We start from the raw sequence: 19,958 nt of genomic DNA on the forward strand, positions 1-19,958 counted from the left end.
AATCTCTCCAGCACTTGCATGTAAAGCGGCTACATACATATTCCAAAAGATGTAAAATTGAGAGAGCTGATTATCTTGTAATAAATAGGTCAAAAGGGTGCATTGACCATAAACTACATTTCCCATGATGCATGTCGATCATGTTACCCGTGAAGTGACGGCATCCCACCACTAGATTGCAGTGTTTCCACATCAGTGCCATTTTCCCAATTAAGAAATACAAACAATGATCCCAAAATGTCTAGGAAGAGAAAAATCTATGCAGATGGAAGGCTGTTTTAAGAAAGATGGGAAGGTGTATATATGTTTGTGCTTCAAGGAGAAAAACCGGTATGTCTTTTGTGTTATGAGGCAGTGACGGTTGTCAAAGTGTACAATCTACGTCAGCATTTTGACACCAAACACGGAGCTAAGTATGCAAAAGTGAGTTCCCAAAAAAAAAAACCCAACAAATGGTGCAAGAATTAAAAGGCAAATTTCGTTTGTTTATGCAGACAAACGTTCACTGTAATCAAACCATCTCTCATTAGTTGGATGTATCCCCTTTGCAAGGCTGTGTGCAGCCATTTGTTTATGTAAAATGCTACACCTGTCACACATGTTCTTAGAAGCTCACAAGCTGTTGGTTGGACTTGGTTAAGAACAAAGTTGTCATAACTTGTTATTTATCCTTATTCACTTGGATAGTTTGATTGTTGATTGATGGAGTAATGTAGGTTTCATAAGCTGACAAATTAAAAGGGTTTATGTTATAACAGGGCAACAAGCAAACATTTCTTTTTACATTTATGCAAATATATATATATATATATATATATATATATATATATATATATATATATATATATATATATATATATATATACATGTTGTAAGTTAAATAATAAAAATCCAGAGTTATTTAACATTAAGGAGTAGTTGCATTTATTTTTCATTACATTTAGTTAAATTTAGCTACATTTATACTGCCTCAAAGTTACATCTGGCCCTTGGAAGGAAACCATTATGCTGACGTGGCCCTCAGTAAAAATGAGTTTGACACCCTGGTTTATACCATTAAACATTGTACAGCATCGCACCAAGTAAACAGTTGGTTACGTCACAGGAGTGTCAGATAATAAGTGGGCGGGGCTTATGCCGTTTATATAAGTAGTTGTGCTGCCTAATATAGGATTTCTTTTGGTAAGTATAACATAAATAAAACATTATAATATTATTTATATTATTTATAATATCGATATCTACAATAAATCTTTTAAAATATTTTTAAATAAGGTCACTTGCACAATAAGCAATATTTTACATAAACAATGTTAATGGATAACACAATAATTCATTAGTGGTTTATACTGCATGAACTAATAAGATATAAGAGAACTATATATACACGACATATAGAGATAATAAGAGAACTATATATACACGACATATAGAGATAATAAGAGAACTATATATACACGACATATAGAGATAATAAGAGAACTATATATACACGACAATTACATGCTTGTATATAATAGAATAATAGATAAGTTTAATTAATAAGGTATGTACCCTATAAGCATGTATACTTAATCCACATTAAGCGGTTTCATTATTTGTTAGAAAAACGCGCACATATTCTGCCTTCTTCTATATTACGGTACCTTTTATCAATACATGTACATGTACAAAAAATCTTTTTGTCCCTTTCGTGATACCATAACTGACGTGGATCACGTGACCACCTTATGACTAGGATGGGCCTACACCCTTTTTTTTGGGACTAGATGATCTTCTTTAACTACCCGTTTCGGTGTAAATCCCACCTACTGTTCCAGTATTCGCCCATTCTGGAGTACATACCATTGCTAACCAATCCAAATAAAAAGTCTTGTCAGTATTAACCAATCATACAGAGGAGGCGGGGTTTTCCCCTAATACAGGTAGGGGAAAAATACCTCTCAGTCTGATCCAGTTGGAGTTCTCGTGTTACGAGCTGTCAGTTTATTTACAGCTAAAAAAAGGCAATAGCTTTTTTTTTTTTCGGTGTTATTTAGGACGCTCTTTTGTCAGAGGTGGGTTTATTTTTGCATCTTTTTTTTTTACCACAGCAGCTTGTTGATTACAGCACTAGCTGTATTATTGCGGTTTGATTGTAACGGTATCAGTGACAATGCGGACTACAGCCCCAGCCTGAGCAGTGTTTTCACTTTATATGACTCTAAACATCGTAATTTAAAGTTAACAAAAATAATATGAATATATATTTTTCTCATTACAGCCTAGCTATGTTTAAATCACTGTAAGCTAAGCGCCATTTAGCTAGCTAGCTAATCATGGGCAGGTCATCATAGGAACTCGTTTCCGAACAGGAAAGAACGTGAACATGCATGTGTGTTTGTTGAACCGGCATAAGAGCACCAAAAGACCCGGATGAAATAGGTGTTAAGGTTAAGATGATTGATGGAGGAGTTGCACTAGGTCCATTTCTGCAACAATGGTGAATCCAAGGTTTATATGAAATACAGTAGCAGATGAAACTAGGTCTTTTGTTTATTCCCAAAATATATTTGAAGGAGAAACTACAGGTATAGAGACTAAATGAACACTGTTTGAGGAACCAGTTACCAGGAAAAGGACAGATTACAGAACTAAAGATGTAAAATAGTGTTTATTATAAAAATCCTAGAAGTTTTTTTTTATATGTGAACCAATTCTGCAGAATAGAGTATGACACCGTAAACATAGCATAGCATAAAAAAAAAAGTAAAAAAAAAAACATCATGACTTTCTTTGATGATCTGTATTTCTGTCTTCCACATTTAGGTTTCTTGTTACCCTAATCGTGTTAATCCAATAATGGAGAGACTTCGGGTTGTTCAGGTGTGGCACGACCTACTAGTGCCATCTTCTCCACTATAACCCATCCAGCACGTCTGTTCTGACATCCACCGACCATATGGCCTCCAGTTACACTGCTCAGTTGGACGACTCGACCAAAGTGAAGGAAGGCTTTCTTTGCCCACTGTGTCTGAAAGATCTGCAGTCCTTCTACCAGCTACAGGATCACTACGATGAAGCACACTCCGGAGACAACCACCATGTCAGCAGCCAATTCAAGAGTGAGTGCTGAATAAATGACATCTACAGTCCCTGACAAAAGTCTTGTCGCTTGTATACAAATTGACCTGAAGTGCCGCTGAAATATATTTCTAATCAAGATTTTTTTTTTTTACAAGAAATGGCTCATTTTAATCCCAACAGCTTTAGTAATAATGTTTCAGTGCAAAAACGAAACTGTCAAAAAAGTATTCTAATATTCACAGCTTGGTAAAGCCCATTGAGTCAATTTTTGCAAAGACATAAGTGTTGTCGCCTTGTCATATGAGCTTCACCTGTGACTAATAATGGATCAATTAGGTCTCAGGTGTGTATAAAAAGAACCCCAGTACACTAGAACTTCACATCAACTGCAACTAGACCTCTGCAAACATGCACCCTGAGACTAAAGTTTTGATTATCAAGAGGCTGAAGACCAGATCCACTGCTGATGTGGCAGACACTTTCAATGTGTCTCAGCGTCAAGTACAGAGGATAAAAAAAAGATTTGAAGAGACTGGAGACGTTTTTGGCAAGCCCAGGTCAGGCAGACCCCGCAAGCAGAGCTGTCTCGTGCCCAGAAGCCAGCACTAAACAAAAGACAATTAAAAACCCGTGTGGCATTTGCCAAGGCCCACAGCCTGCTAAAAGGATGGACGCTGAAAAAATGGCAGAAGGTGGATTATTCAGATGAATCTTCTGTTGAATTACACCACAGTCACCACAAATATTGCAGGGGACCTACTGGAGCCCGCATGGATCCGAGAATCACCCAGAAAACAGTGAAGTTTGGTGGCGGAAAAATCATGGTCTGGGGTTACATCCGGTATGGGGGTGTGCGAGAGATCCGCAGGGTGGAAGGCAACATCAATAGTCTAAAATACCAAGAAATCTTAGCTACCTCTTATATTCCCAACCATAAAAGAGGCCAAATTCTGCTACAAGATGGTGCTCCATCGCATACTTCCATCTCCACATCAAAGTTCCTCAAGGTGAAGAAGATCAAGATGCTCCAGGATTGGCCAGCCCAGTCACCAGACATGAACATCATTGAGCATATGTGGGATAGGATGTAAGAGGAAGCATTGAAAACGAAACCAAAGAATATTGATATACTCTAGGAGGCATGCAAGACTGCTTTCTTTGCTATTCCTAATGACTTCATCAATAAATTGTATGAATCCTTGCCAAACCGCATGGATGCAGTCCTTCAAGCTCATGGAAGTCATACAAGATATTACATTTGGATCTCGCAGCACCACTACTTAATTTGCTGACATATTTTTGTATTTGCAGTAAATTGGTTCAATTTCTGTATAGGCGACAATACTTTTGTCTTGACAAAAGTTGACCTTTCTGTCTTGATTAAATGATATAACTTTTTTCAGTGAAACTAATTTATTTCAGTGCATTAAACATCATTTGGGAGGGTTTTAGCTTTTCTTCTTCTTCTTCTTCTTCTTTCGGCTTCTCCCATTAGGGGTCGCCACAGCGGATCATCCGTCTCCATACCCCCCTGTCTTCTACATCTGCCTTTTTCACACCAACTACCCGCATGTCTTCCCTCACTACATCCATAAACCTCCTCCTTAGTCTTCCTCTTTTCCTCCTATCTGGTGGCTCCATCCTCAGCATTCTCCTACTGATATACCTCATGTCCCTCCTCTGCACATATCCAAACCAGCTCAATCTCACCTCCCTCACCTTGTCTCCAAAACATCCTACATGTGCTGTCCCTCTAATAAACTCATTCCTAATCCTGTCCATCGTCGTCACTCCCAACGAAAACCTCAACATCTTCAGCTCTGCTACCTCCAGCTCCACCTCCTGTCATTTATTCAATGCCACTGTCTCTAATCCATACAACATCGCAGGTCTCACCACCGTCCTATACACTTTCCCTTTCATTCTTGCAGATACACTACTATCACAAATCACTCCTGTCACTCTTCTCCACCCACTCCACCCTGCCTGCACTCTTCTTTACTTCCCTAACACACTCTCCACTACTTTGCACTGTTGACCCCAGGTACCTGAACTCCTCCACTGCCCTCCCTCTCATTCACACACATGTACTCTGTCTTACTCCTACTGACTTTCATTCCCCTTCTCACCAGCACATACCTCCACCTCTCCAAGCTCTTCTCAACCTGCTTCCTACTCTCACCACAAATCACAATATCATCCGCAAACATCATAGGAGCTATTTCTAACACCAATTGATTCATTAAAAGTCAGATTAATAGCAGGTGTTTCTACAAAATAGATAAGCGACAAGACTTTTGTCAGGGACTGTATAATGAGCATCGGTACAGGGATACATTCCTCCGGTGCCGTTTTGGTCTCCTTACTTTTAAGACTGGTTAGAGGTTGTGGAGAGAATGGGGATAGGATTACTCTTATAATAGACTCCCCTACAATTATTGATATCACTTTTTTAATTAAATAACAACTGAAATCTAGGTCTGGTTAAGATTATGCATTATTTTTTTCCTTATAAATACTGTATAATATTGAGGATACCTTTTCATCAGAGAAGAAATCGAGCGAGTGGTATAAAAGTGCAAAAGTGCTCTCATTAGGTTTGTACTATATTGCTGCCCGAAAAAAATTTGTAGACTGATGGATTTCACTAGTTAACCAGTACCAGGATTATACTGAGACTTCTGTAGGTCACTCTGGAAAAGAGCCTCTGCCAAACCCCAAAAATGTAAATGTGACATACGAGTATAGATTAATTACATTTTGTGTGAGTATTTGTGAAAACAGCTCAAGCTACACATAAAATTAATTATTCCATATTATTGGGTGCGGAAGTGAGATCATGTTGATCATGGCGAGAAACTCGCATGTGAGGAGAGCTCGGTGGGAGAGTGCATTGTCATCATGGAGCATCCAGTTTTTCAGCCGTCCATGATGAAATCACATATATGGTAAGGCACGCGGTCAGAATAGTACCAGTTGCATAGCTTGCAATGTACACAGGACGATGTCTTTTAGCACACTGACTTATAAAGGTCGATGCTTCCTGTGACTGTGCGTGCAGCCTTGTTCTGCCACCTGTTGGCATGTTATAAAACTAGTCTCAAAACTTTTTGATACCGCCTCGTAAAACGTAACTGTACAGTGCACTGCAGAGTAGACGTCGACTGATATGGGTTTTTCTCTGGCCGATGCCAATATTTAGAAATCAGGGCCGATATCTATCTATCTATAAAATGATATAACAACTGATATATTTTTTTGGCCGATTTATGAAAAAAGGTAATTTGTGAATACAGAGAATGCTTAAATGTAACTAATTTATTGAACACCGCAAGCCTCTCCAATCAGTGCACGTGTTACCACGTTTTGGTACCTAAACCTACCTGTAGCCTAAACTACAGCAGGTTGAAGACTCGCTAACATTACAGTTCCAAACGTTACTTACATTGTCTCTCCAAATGTTCTTCTAATTCTCTCAATAAAATTAAAAGGCAAGATTAAAAACGAAGGATAAGAACTTAAAGCCGGGGACACACCAAGCTGTCTCTAGTCGAACGGCGTCAGTTCGTTTCGGCCGATTCTGTATGTCGAATCCGAGGCGAGTTCATCGGCAAGAAAGAGAATTCAGATTAGCTATTTAGCTTAGCAAATGAGCACATGAGAGGAAAAAATAAAAAACATTACTCGCTTGACCTCAACTACAGAGGCTTTTATTAACTTCCAGTCGGATGATCTGTATAGGCAAACTCCTTCCTTGTGTTAAGCCAAAGAGTACCAAATACAATGATATTACCAAGTCCGATTTTATCGGCCCCTTGTGAATAACACCTTGTTGATCACTTCTGTTTTACAAAATTATATTTGTAAAAACTTTGTAGCAAAGTTTGGCCATAATGTTTCTTCTAAAATGAACACTGTGTCATTTTGGAAGGCAATAGGGGGATTTCTGATTCAGGCCAAATAACAGTCCATTTTTCTGCACAGCATGTAAAAGCACCATAAAAAATGACTTCCTGTTTTGATTTATTTGAGGTTTAATAATGCATTTATGAAGGCAAGTTCCTATTTCAGGGCCATTCATACATTGCATTTGTTTTTATGAGTGTTGTATGCTGTTAACAGTGTAATGTCCTATATTATGCTTAATGTAAGTGGAATGTGCTAATAATTCGTATTCCGATATTGTCACTTAGGCCTGGTACAGATTGCAAAGAAAGCCAAAGACAAACTCCTGAAAAGGGATGGAGATGAGAGAACTGATAGCAGTTACGAGTCTTTTTACTATGGAGGCGTGGATCCGTATATGTGGGAGCCTCAGGAATTGGGTAAGTCAGTATTTTTAGTAGGACAAAGCACTTCTGTACAAAATTGTTTATATTTGGATTTCTTCCAAATAATGGGCTCGTGGGTTCACATCATTTAAATAGAATTTTTGAGCTGATTATTGTTTGATGATTTTGTTTGCTGATCACTTTTTGTTTCACCAGGAGCCACTCGGAGTCACCTGGAACATTTTAAGAAACACAGAGCTGCCAGAATTGACCATTACGTCATTGAAGTCAACAAGCGCATCATCAGGCTAGAGAAGGTGAACATGGTCTTAAAGTTGTGAATGCATTTGGTGTTTGCCCATGAGAAAACCCACATCAAATATTTTGACTAAATACTCATTTCTTTTTTATCTAGCTTATTTCCTTTGATAGAACCAATATGGATGGTGGGAAGATAAGAGGTGGGTAAGAAACAAAAGCCTTGACAATGTGCCTGAAGGCATGAGCTGTATACATAAAATCATAACACGATTTGTTTATTTGTGCAGCACTAGAAAAGTCAGTTGTGCCATGGGTGAACGATCAGGACGTACCATTTTGCCCTGATTGCGGGGACAGGTTCAACATCAGAAACCGGCGTCATCACTGCCGTCTCTGTGGTTCCATCATGTGCAGGAAGTGCATGGAATTTGTGCCTCTTCCTATGGCATGTAAGTTACCACAAATCCACTGCAACTTTTGTCATATTATAAAATGATCAGTACAATTTATGAATGAATCGGGATTTGTTTTTAATTACAGTAGTTGTTCATTAAAAGGAATGAAATGTTATTGTCAACATAAGTTCACCCTTGTGTATTTGCTTTCAGATAAACTCACGAGTAGTACGCGAGAGGCTCTGTGCATGCCTGGCAGTCCCAGGCAGGGTGCGTCCCCTGGTGGAGGAGGCTCCGCATCGCAGCAGACCTCACGACGCGGCTCCATCTCCAGCCTCTCCTCGGTGAGCTCTGTGCTGGAGGAGAAAGACGAGGACCGGATTCGTTGCTGTCGTCACTGCATGGACGCTCTGCTCCGTTACCAGCACAAGCTGGAAGAGAAAGACAATGTGCCAGACATTGTCAAACTTTACGAGGTAAATATACAGGTTTTATTTTTGTTATAATTTATTTGATATAGGTCAGAGGCAGGTTTTTTGTTATTGTACTCTGATAATAAATCCAAGTGTGTTCTGGATCTAAATACCTGCTTAAATTAAATGTGCATTAGGAAAGATTAAGTTTGTCATTGAAATATTTGAGACCATGAGAATACACATGATTACAAAGTCCCGCCCCCTCCTCTTATAGAGGACACTGTAAGATGACTGACACATCCAAACACAATCAACCATTTCACTAATAAAAAATGGGTTTCTCAGCAACTTCCTACACTTGTGCTAAAGTCACAGCTTACACTTTCACACTATTTTTTACAAGTAAAACATTTATTAAAGACAATAGCACTTTTAAACCACTAAATAGTGGGCGTTCAGAAGAATACTCCATAATGAGCTCTGTCCACTGAATACATACTGTATAAATGTGATGACAAAAGACAAGACTTTTAACATACTTTCACATACACTACATGTACATATATTTTATTCCTTTAAATTACATACAGTTATGCAGCAGTGTGCATCTAATAGTTTCCCATGGGTTGGTTGAAGCCTAATGACTTTCCTGTAACAACAAATAAACTCCCAGTACAATACTGAACATGTGAATATTTCCGAACATAATATATCCATTATGCTTCTGTTATAAAAAAGATTTTAGTGTTTACATTTGAGCAGAAAATGTTGAGGCTGTTAATATTCCTGTATGTCACTCCCTGCATTCTCTGTGTCTGTGTAGAGGTTGAGAATGTGCATGGAGAAAGTTGACGAGAAGGCACCCGAGTACATCCGCATGGCCGAGTCGCTCAAGTAAGACCTCAGATGCCACAGATCAATACGTTCTTTTTCCATAAAAAGGAAAGCACTCGATGCCTAGTGTAAATTGTGCAGATGGATCTATGGGTGTGCGATACATATATAGTGTGTGCTAATATAATTGTTGTTTTAACGATATGCAAAATCAAATTTAACAAATCATTCATTTTCAGTAACCAATTAAACGCTGCATAAAGCGTTCACGAATTCACCGCGTGATGTGTAATGCTGCATGCGCATGCAGAGCGTGTAAAATGTGCGAAGAAACATGTTGAGAAAAATATTGTGTTGGTCCCGTTTTTGCTGCCAAAACAGTCCTGACCCATCGTGCATTAACAACATTACCTTCTCCAGCCTGTTGGATCGGATAGCACAGGCCAGCCTTCGCTCCCCACGTGCATCGATGAGCCTTGCTTCACCACTGTTCCTTCTTTGGACAGCTTTTAATAGATACTGACCTATGCAGACCGTGAATACCCCATAAGAGCTACAGTTTTGGAGACGCTGTGACCCAGTCGTCTAGACATCACAATTTGCCCCTTGTCATAATCGCTCAAATCCTTACGCTTTTTTCCTGCTTCTTACACATTCACTTTGAGGACACGTGTGTCATTGGAGTGTGTGTGTGAACCCATATGCAGAGACAAACAAGGAGCTGGATAAAAGTCCATGATATTTATTGAAAGAACAAGGCACCAGGGTGAGAGGTGGGGGGGGGGGCACAAAAACAAAAAAGAATTCCACAAATACCCAAAGAAACAATCGAAGCCTAAAAATAAACAGCGATGCAAACTTACACAGAGGAAGTAAACAAGGATCAGGGAAACAAAGCAGACAAACTGGGAAAAGATCGATACAAAAGGAGAGCTATTTATAGACATAAAAATGAGTCTCAGCTGAAGCAATCAGCATTGGCTAAGGCAGGAACTGAAAAACACCAGTATTCCCAGTAAAATCCCCCAAATTCAAGCTGTGATTTTTGTTGTTATTACTTCAATGCTTTAGTATTAAATAATACATACACTGTCCTACTGTATAGTTTCAATTAATCTGTATATTAATAACATTGTAAAATTGAGCTAGTACAATATGACATTTTTTTTAATTATGCATTAGCGTCTGATTATCTAAATCCCAGGCAACAATGGCGATCTTTTTTTTTCTTTCTTCAATATCACACACCCATAAATGGATCACTGATTGATTTGAGTCTAGTTCGCTTTTCATGGAAAATAATTTTGTCTTCGTTTGTTTGCGATAGTTCATTATTGTTGCTCAGCATGAAGTATCTCATTAACATTTATAACATAAATAGCAAATCTGTTCTTTACAGTGCTGGCGAGTCTACCTATAACCTAGAAACTGCTGCTGGCCTTCGTTTGGAGGTGCAGAAATACTATGAACACATCGATGCTCTGAGGTAGGCTACAGATTTTGTGTACTGAGACTAATTTTGGTTTTATTTACCTCTCCATATAATTAGTGAAGTTCTAAGTCATTTCACTTTTTTTCTCTACTTCTCTCTTGTAGTAAAAAAATTTTAACACTTGGACTAAAAAATGAGGTGCCTCCTCAACCAAGAGCTGTCCAGCTGCAGAAGATGGTGCGCTACTCAGCGACATTGTTTGTGCAGGTAATGCTGAGACACACAGACTGCATAATTTATCCTTAATATAGCTTCATTTGGAAATATATAGACTATGATGCCAAAAGTGTGTAAAACCTCCCATTATAGATTACTGCATATATTTCACCATTCTAGCAAAAGGATTTCCTCTATTTTGTAGGGATTTGTGTTTAATCAATCACAAGACTATTACTGTCTGATCAATCTGTCAGATGGGGTTACAGTTCATCCCTAAGGTGTTTCTTGTGGTTGTGGACAGAGCTCTGTGCAGACCATTTGGGTTCTTACACTTCAACTCTTGACAAACTATGGCTTATAGTGTTTGCATTGTAGCATTGTCATGCTGCAGCATTTTTTGTATCAGTAAATACAAAAAAAAAATAGTATATTTACATATATCCTTTGCCTGGTTTGTACAGGAGAAGTTGTTGGGCCTGATGTCCCTCCCTACAAAAGAAAAATACGAGGAGCTGAAAGAAAAACGAAAACAGGAACAAGAAAAGAAGCTTCAGCTACAGAGACATGTGAGGATAAATCCAATCTGTGCTTTTCCTAAAAAAAATTTTGATTTTTAAATAGACATGAATTGTTGTGTGCACTTTATCAGCACTGACACCCTTAGATTTTTATAGATTCAGTAATGCATGTGATAAACACTTCTATCTAACCAGACCTATTCAAGGTTTTTACACTATGAGGTCCACTTTCTGCTCATTTGCGACCCCTAAAGGCCTATGACAACTTGTCATCAGGCTACTAAAAATCAAGTCATCACATTTGCTCGATGCATTTATTGCGTGCCGTTATTTATTGGCTAATTAGATAAAGTCAAATGAAACTGCTGAAAGTTTGAATGTGGCTTGAGAGCTCACTGGTGAAGGGAAACAAAACAAATTTTTCATTGTAATTAACACTTCACTGTATAGATGTTTAATACTTTTTTTTTTTTTTTTTTGGCCTGGGTCAAACTATCACTTTTGGCCATGTTTCACTGAACTTAATACCTTCTCCATTTACCTTGACACAAAGCTAGGGTGCTGCATCAGTAAATTTTTTTAAAAACATTTGCAAGCACAAGCCAAGGCATTTCTAGAGTAGAAGAGCGGGCAGAGCTTGCTGACAGAGTTTAACATTAAAACAAACATCTATAAATGTTAATGGCTCATTTCATGTTTTTATTATGAAGAAAATGAGATTTGTGTTTCAGTTGGTCTATATAAATTAAACTGATTTCCGTTGTTTTCACTATTTCAGGCATCCCTGGAAGCACAAAAGCGTCGACTTGAAAATGAGAAAAATCGTGCGACCAACAGTGCCGACGGAGACACCCCTCGGCCCGCACCAGGCCCTCGGATTACTAAAGGTGGCGGCTGGTTGCCTTCTTCGACATCTCGCTCGGCCAATGAAGCGGACGACCCACTGCTGCAGCAGATTAACAACATCGAGTCGTTCCTTCAGCAGGCTCGAGCAGCAAACTGCACCGATGAGGCGGCCATGCTGGAGGAGAACCTGCGACAGCTGTATGAGGAGTTTAATACACAGCAGTTAAGCCGAGCCATTGAGATCTCACAACGTCAAGCCCAGGAGGAGGACCTACAAAGAAGCCAGATCCTCCATCTTCAGCAGAGAGAGCTGGAGAGCCATATGAGCAAAATGGACTTCTCAAATTCAGGGGAGTCAAAGAACGTCGATAACCACTGGGTGGAAACGAGTGAGAGCGGGTGGTATTCGGAAACAAGTCCACAATCTAATACTTTGTCAATGAACTCATTTCCACCTTTGCCTGGCAATTCACCACCTTTACAGCGAGATGAATGCACTACAGCCCCCCCTGGTGGTGAGACTTCACTAAATCCATTTGAAGAAGACGATGCTACTCCAGTTGAGGAAGACACCACAAACCCTTTCAGTGAAGAGATCCACGGGGAGCAGCAGCAGAACACTGTTGGAAAACCCAAAGAATACAACCCTTTTGAGGACAGTGAGGATGAGGAGCAGGAAATACAGGCTGAGAAGAAACCCCAAAATCCATTTGCAGACGATGCTGAGGATAATGGCAAAGGTAACCCCTTCAAAGAGATCTTAGACGAGACGCCGTCTGCATCAACCAACCCATTCGAAGATGACGATAATGAGGGCCCAGCACTGGACGACATTATTGAGGAAGAGCTGTTGCTTCAGCAGATCGATAACATCCGTGCATACATGTTCGATGCCAAGCGCAGCGGACGCACAGATGAAGTGGAGCTGCTCTCCCAAAACCTTAAGGAGCTACAGTGCACTTTGCAGGAGCAGAAGAGAAAAGCGCCCTGACCGTTGTCGATTTGTGTCGCTTTTACAAGTTTCTTTTTTCCATCGTTTGGGATCAGGAGGCTGGAAGTAAAAATACATTTTATGTTTTGTTGTGTATGTTTCACCTTTTGGCATGCACCTCTAACAGCCTAAAACTGAAGAAAGCTGCATAAAACAAAGACCTACATTTATACATAGAGCTCCTACAGATATTCATACACAAACACACCATTTACTCATTACCTTGGTTATATATTACATCAGAAAGAAAGAAAGAAACTATATGAGCAAATGTTTGTGGACACCTGACCATAAGGTTTTATGTACTTTAACATCCTATTCCATGCTTAGTGTACATTTGCTGTTAAAATAACCTCCAAATCATCTCTGAAAATTCCACTAGATTTAGTAGTGGAATCCAACTTTGTGGTAACAGTTTGGAGCAGAAGCTCATATGGCTAGAAAAATCGGGTCCCAATACTTTTGTCCATATAGCACAAATTTTTGGTCTAAGATTTATTGGGCCTCATTTATCAATCTTGAACTTGAAGTGCGTGTGTGTAAACGTTTCACGAGCTGAAGCCGATCTAAAAAATACCTACCAGATTTACAACTCTTTGGTAATGCTAGTTTCCTTTATACTGATTTGCACCTGAAAGCACAGATGCGTACTTAGTGACACCCCAAAACTCAAGGCAACGCTCATAGGCCTTTTAAAGAGCAGAGTGTGTGAAATCTACCAGTAATGCAGCTCAGCCACTGCAGTGCACACAGTAAGACAAGTCTTTGTTCCAAAGCATACAACAACACAAGGAAGCTTCATGTAGTTTTTGCGTATTTGCGTAGCAATAAAGCTGTTGTGTCCAAACATTAACCATACATATATATCAAGAATGCATTTCTGTAAATAGGAGAGATTTGAAAATTTCATTTGGCTGCTGTACTACTCGGGCAGGGCTCCAGAACGCACTGTGCACTTCTGATCATGCTTGAGTATACGACTAGACGTTGTAAACAAAAAAATCCTCCTTCTCCTCTTTTTTTTTGACAATTGAATATATAGATTAAAATTTATGCACTTGTTTTGAATTCATTTGGAATCATTAAATAGGTCTATAATCCATTTTTAAAGGAGTAATTATAACATCAATTGATTTTTAATATTAATCATATTGAATCCCAGGAAGGAATTATATTTATGCACTGCGTTGCCTTGCAATAATCAGACTCCTTATACGAAATCTTTTAATCAGTTTCGTAATCGCAGTTCTTGATAAATCGATTGATAAATGAGGCCCGTTGTTTGGTAACGGACACAACTGCTTGCGCACGTACGCCAAACCAGCACATCACTATTCAAACACCATAGAGAACGCACAAGGAAAAATAAAGGCAGCCAAGTTTTCTTCATAGTATATATTATTATAGGTCATATTTTACCTACTCGATGAATTGCCTGTTTTCTCATCATAACACTATTATCAGCATGGCAGAAATGTGGCTTTGGCAAAGAGGTGGTGCAACATTGCCAGAATACTTTCACGATTATTCCTCAATATAAATTTGCTGATTTATCCAATTGAGAAATCATGATCGATCAAATGAAGGCTCGCTTGCGTGAGTTGATACACAAGAGAGAGAAAAATCCCATCAGCAGCTCATGATAAGAAGAGAGTGTGTTTCACTGTTACTGGAAAGGATCTCACTACAAGAAAACATGATCAATAACTACATTTGTTCTTTTGTGGTTATGAAATTTCTCTTTCTTCTAAGAAGCTAATGGTGATTTTTTTTTCCATCTTTGTTGCAAAGAGCATACCTGATGATGAACTGGAAATATAAGACGTTTCCCTGATTATTGACAAGGAAATTAATAATACTCGTTTTCTAAGATTTGTAATATTACAAATTTGCTGAATTAATTTTCTTTTTTTTTCGAGCTCTACGTCTGCTTTTATCCGTGAAAAATGTCAGCCTAATGCAAAGATCGCCTGGTTTTTAGACTTGTATAAAGACCTGAATCACTCTGCTGAAAATGAACAGATTTTGGTTTTATTCTAAAAAGCCATTTTCACATTTAAAAGTTGAAGCTCTTCAGCTAAAACGCCAACCTTCTGATCAACTTCCTGGCAAAGGAAACTTTAATGTTGTTGAGTCTTTTAATAGCTTTGTATCAGCATTTTTGATAATGATATGCAGCACCTTCTCCAGTCTCCTCCCCCATGATGTTGATATTTGTTTAAAATGGAATATGTTGTCTAACACTACACCGGTTCTGCACTGACACCACCTTCCTGTACACTTTACATGGGCATCACAATACAAAAGTTTCCTTAACAATAGATCACCGATTTATTTATCAAGTTAATTAAAAACTCAAACATCTGCACAGAGCCAAATGCAGAACCTATTTTTTGAGTGATATTTCTCTAGTAATTTGGTGTCAATAACATGTTTGTGGCTCGACCAGTAGAAAGTCTGGTAGAATTTGAATAATGAAACCTGTTAATTTTCCTCCCCCGAGTGCAAATTCACTGCACTAATAAAACTGATTAAATAAGAATGCTAAGGTCAAAACGAATCTTTACTGTGGTGTCATTCATTCATCACCAAGTCTTCGTGAAGACCAAGTAGTAATCCAAGAATTTACAATTGAAATATACACTACAGCTGTTAACTGTTAATTCCACAGTACAGCAAAAGAATATACACACATACTGATGCAGTCCGTTTAGGCAGAAGATCTGTGTGTGGATGGAAAGATGATAAAATCCTCAACTTTTCCTGTGGCCTGAATTAGTCCTCAGAGCTTGCTGCCATTTTGGTTCTGTATTTGCCAGTCATCTCTTTTGGCAAGGGCACGAGTCCTGGGTGAGGAACCTGACCTTCCACTTCACTTATACACTCACGCAAGAAGTATTTTTTGGGCCCGAAGTTTGCAGGGTTTGAGGACTCCATCTTGGCTAATGCCTCTGCTTGCAAAACTTTACTGTGAGGAAAAAGATGGGAGTTGTGTGTTAGTCTTAGGCATTTATAAAATGTTTTTACAGTTAAATGCTTTTAAGATGTAACCTGATGCATTTCAGTATTGCACGTCTGTAACGCACTGATGAAAGTGAAAATCAATGCTACAGGGAGTAAAATCCACTTAAGATCTGACGCAAGGATTTATTCATTAAAAAGTACAAAATCCAATGCTTAAACGCAATGTATTTTCAATACGCATCATTACAATATATATATATATATTTTGCCGCTTTTAACATGACATGAATTACAGAAATAAGTTTTATTTGAGCTTTTTCCCTTTTTTCAAGAGGAAATCAAGTTTTCTAAATAGAAAGTTAGCAGACACTTTTTGTCTTTCGGGCCATTTTGTCTCTTTGGCTTTGCATAACCTAATCATCATCTTCTTTCGGCTGCTCCCATTAGAGGTCGCCACAGCGGATCATCTGTCTCCATACCCCCCTGTCCTCTACATTTGCCTCTTTCACCCCAACTACCTGCATGTCTTCCCTCACCACCCTCAAACCTCCTTTCTGGTGTCTCCATCCTCAGCATTCTCCTACTGATGTCCCTCCTCTGCACATGTCCCAACCATCTCAATCTCACCTCCCTCACCTTGTCTCCAAAACGTCCTACATGCACGGTCCCTTTAATAAACTTGTTTCTAATCCTGTCCATCGTCGTCACACACAGCAAAAACCTCAACATCTTTAGCTCTGCTACCTCCAGCTCCACCTCCTGTCTTTTATTCAATGCCACTGTCTCTAAATCATACATCGCAGGTCTCACCACAGTCCTATAAACCTTTGCATAACCTAATAAATGTTCTCAATATCTTCGATACATTCAAAATAAAAAATGAGCTAATAAAGCTTGATCGAGTGGTGAATCATAAAATACATTATTTTAATTGTCTGGATTTAGCAGAGAGAGATAATCAACACTTACTCTGATTTGCCCAGGATCTTCTTGGCATGCTGGGTTATTTCTTTATAGTCTTTTCCTTCTACATCCACCAATACCTGCTCTCCATCTTCTACCCAAACATAAACAAAACAAAAATTTTATGACAGGAGACACAGGACTAGTCTTAAGCGATAGTCAGCATGACCACTGGGCAAAATGTCCTTACCCAGGTAAAATCGGAGAAAAGGCGAAGGGGTCATATTTTTGAACATCATTATTTGCACCCAAGGATTTTTGTACTGGATTTGTGGCACAGAGAAGAACACAAATTTCCTGCGAACGACACACACACACATCATCGTTAATGAATTCTGTTTAAAATAAACTTCGTGAAAATAGACATAGTCTGTAATCTCACCTCAGTATCTTTTAGCATCAATTTAAGAAAACTATATAAATGTATCAGGCACTGAACTGAATTTACTATAATAAATTGGATTGATTCTCGTTGCATTTAGATCAGATTAGATTAGATTAAACTTTGTCATTACACATGTACAAGTACAAGGCAACGAAATGCAGTTTGGGTCTAACCAGAGTGCAATAACAGCAAGTGCAGGATATACAGTTTATAAGTTTCACTGACCTAAAAAAATAAAACTGCATCAGTTAAACAGATTTCAGTCGTTTTTATTTATTGATCATTAATAACAAATCATACATGAAAGGAATCACTTTCATTTTTATATAATGCAACACCTGTTTCTGCCTTTCTTTCACAGGAAAAAGTGTATAGAAATATTTCTATTGCAATCTCTTTTGGATTACACTTATATTATTATATCACGCCAAATATTTATCACACTTTAACCAGTAATGGATTTGTATCCGTATCATTTTAACAGAGGTGTTTTTGAAATGAATATATCTCCCCCATCACTGAGAGAAACTCAGCTAGCAGGCTAGCAGGCTAAGTGACTGACCTTGCGCCTTCACTCAATTCTCCACACGTGTTGTAATTCACGGTCATGATTTTCACCGTGTTTTTGAACACCACCTCTCCTTTCTGCAGATATTCTAATGTCCTCCGTATGGGGAAGCTTCCTTTCATCGGCATGGTTAAATATAGTTAAACTGACACACTGATGTAAAAAGATATTATTCTCAGCACCAGCTCATGTTCTTCTCGCCCTGCTCCGTATTTACTGGAAGAAGGAAAACCTATTCACTGCCACCTAGAGGTTTGGAGAAGACTTCATATCCTATGGATTAGGGATGTGCAAAGCCAACGGTACGATACATTAAAGATACATATGAATCAGCTACCGATGCGATACGATTCACCCCTATTACGATGCAGTGTGCTCGGATTTCGATTTCAACACAATGCGGAATCAATGCAATACGATGCAGTGGGAAAATATAATGCTATGCAATTTTATATGGTACAGATAGTTCACTTTTATTTCTTTGGTTCAGACAGACAGGAAATCATAAATGTACTTAAGTGCCTTCTGACTTTTAACACACTGCCCTTTACACACACACACACACACACACACACACACACACACACACACACACACACACACACACACACACACACACACACACACACACACACACACACACACACACACACACACACACACACACACACACACAAAAAGATTAAATAAAACCAGACGTTCTTTTCCTGTTCTGGCTCCAGAAAGATGCAGCTCTACCTCTGCCATATTAATCTATAATCTATATGATCTATGTCATATTTTGCTTAAAGAATAATCTTGAGACAGTTTAGCGAGGAGAAATCAATCTACATATAAAAAAAAAAATCGGTCACAAATTGTTGGTCACTTTCTAAAGTATAGCGTATCTACTAATAATTATAAATAAATATATCTTTTTTTTAACGATGCAGATATGTTAAAGACGATGCATCGTGATACAAATGCCAACTTACGTATCCAACGAACACTTTTTTTTTCTTTTTTTTATAAGTCAATGCATCACATCGTCAACTTTTATGCTGATGCACTGATGTGAATCGCTGAATCTTACATATAAGTTTATCCCTAATGAGCAAGCCAGTAGTGACAGTGGCAAGAAACTTCCTGAAGAAACCTTGAGAAGAACCAGACTCAAACAGGCACCCATCCTCATGTAGGTCACGCTGAATGTCCCTTCATTATAATTCCATACTTGTTGAGCTGTACGGTTCAGTGATGAGTCCATAAATGCAAAACCGTTCATGAAAATTGCAGACCTAAACCATTATAGCACTGTTTTTATTAATTGCAAGCCAAATCCATCCTCATAGTTCTTGAGTTGCTCACTAACTTCATGGATGTCTAGGTTGTTCATGTGGAACCATCTTTAGCTGCACAGGGTGGTCTTCAGTTAAAGAGAACTCCAGAGGTAGGATGACGGGATGAATCAGGCGATGTGAAAAGAAGGAAAGGACAGGAACACTGGTCATGCAAGCTCGGAGCATGTTCAACCCAAAAACTTACTACGACGACCGTTATGGTCGAGATCAATATTGACAGTAGCAGGCCGTGCATTTCACAGTGGTGTCCTGCCTGAAATCAATCCATCATTCAATACCATCATTTAGAAACCATCAATGTTATACAGAAACACAGTATAACAGCACTGTATCACAGACAGGAATCTCATACAGTAATAACGAATGCCATTTCTAAAGTAAGAAACCCAATTAACACAATTCAACAAGTCTCCTTTCACACCACATACATCATAGCAGGAACATAAAAATATGATCATAAAATGATGGTTTTCTTTTGGGGGGGGGGGG

The 19,958-nt window shown here is 38.7% G+C and overlaps 2 protein-coding genes across 8 annotated transcripts; one reads left to right on the forward strand and one right to left on the reverse strand.

Annotated features, from left to right (window-relative positions):
* The first annotated feature begins 1,700 nt into the window (after positions 1–1,700).
* On the forward strand, positions 1,701–15,806 carry rbsn (rabenosyn, RAB effector). 7 transcript variants are annotated; one of them, XR_014535694.1, is made up of 13 exons: positions 1,701–1,925; positions 2,809–3,104; positions 7,260–7,391; positions 7,554–7,654; positions 7,753–7,798; positions 7,886–8,047; positions 8,207–8,469; positions 9,233–9,303; positions 10,643–10,729; positions 10,840–10,942; positions 11,356–11,460; positions 12,191–14,168; positions 14,234–15,806. XR_014535694.1 is itself a non-coding variant. In XM_083554467.1 (12 exons), the coding sequence occupies exons 2-12, from the start codon at positions 2,942–2,944 to the stop codon at positions 13,247–13,249; spliced, it is 2,292 nt and encodes a 763-aa protein (XP_083410593.1). In that variant the 5' UTR covers positions 1,716–1,925; positions 2,809–2,941; the 3' UTR covers positions 13,250–15,806. The 7 variants fall into 7 exon arrangements, 4 of the variants coding, with proteins under 4 accessions (XP_083410593.1, XP_083410590.1, XP_083410592.1 ...); XR_014535695.1 differs by having other exon boundaries at positions 1,911–2,057; XR_014535696.1 differs by lacking the exon at positions 1,701–1,925 and adding an exon at positions 1,936–2,482.
* Positions 15,151–18,371, reverse strand: mrps25 (mitochondrial ribosomal protein S25). Its single transcript, XM_083554628.1, has 4 exons — positions 18,124–18,371; positions 17,367–17,473; positions 17,183–17,270; positions 15,151–16,217 (listed from the first exon to the last, which is right to left on the reverse strand). Exons 1-4 carry the CDS (start codon positions 18,255–18,257, stop codon positions 16,025–16,027), a joined length of 522 nt encoding a protein of 173 aa, XP_083410754.1. The 5' UTR covers positions 18,258–18,371; the 3' UTR covers positions 15,151–16,024.
* Positions 18,372–19,958: the final 1,587 nt, after the last annotated feature.

The sequence above is a fragment of the Silurus aristotelis genome (assembly GCF_946808225.1).
Source record: "Silurus aristotelis genome assembly, chromosome: 11".
Taxonomy (NCBI): domain Eukaryota; kingdom Metazoa; phylum Chordata; class Actinopteri; order Siluriformes; family Siluridae; genus Silurus; species Silurus aristotelis.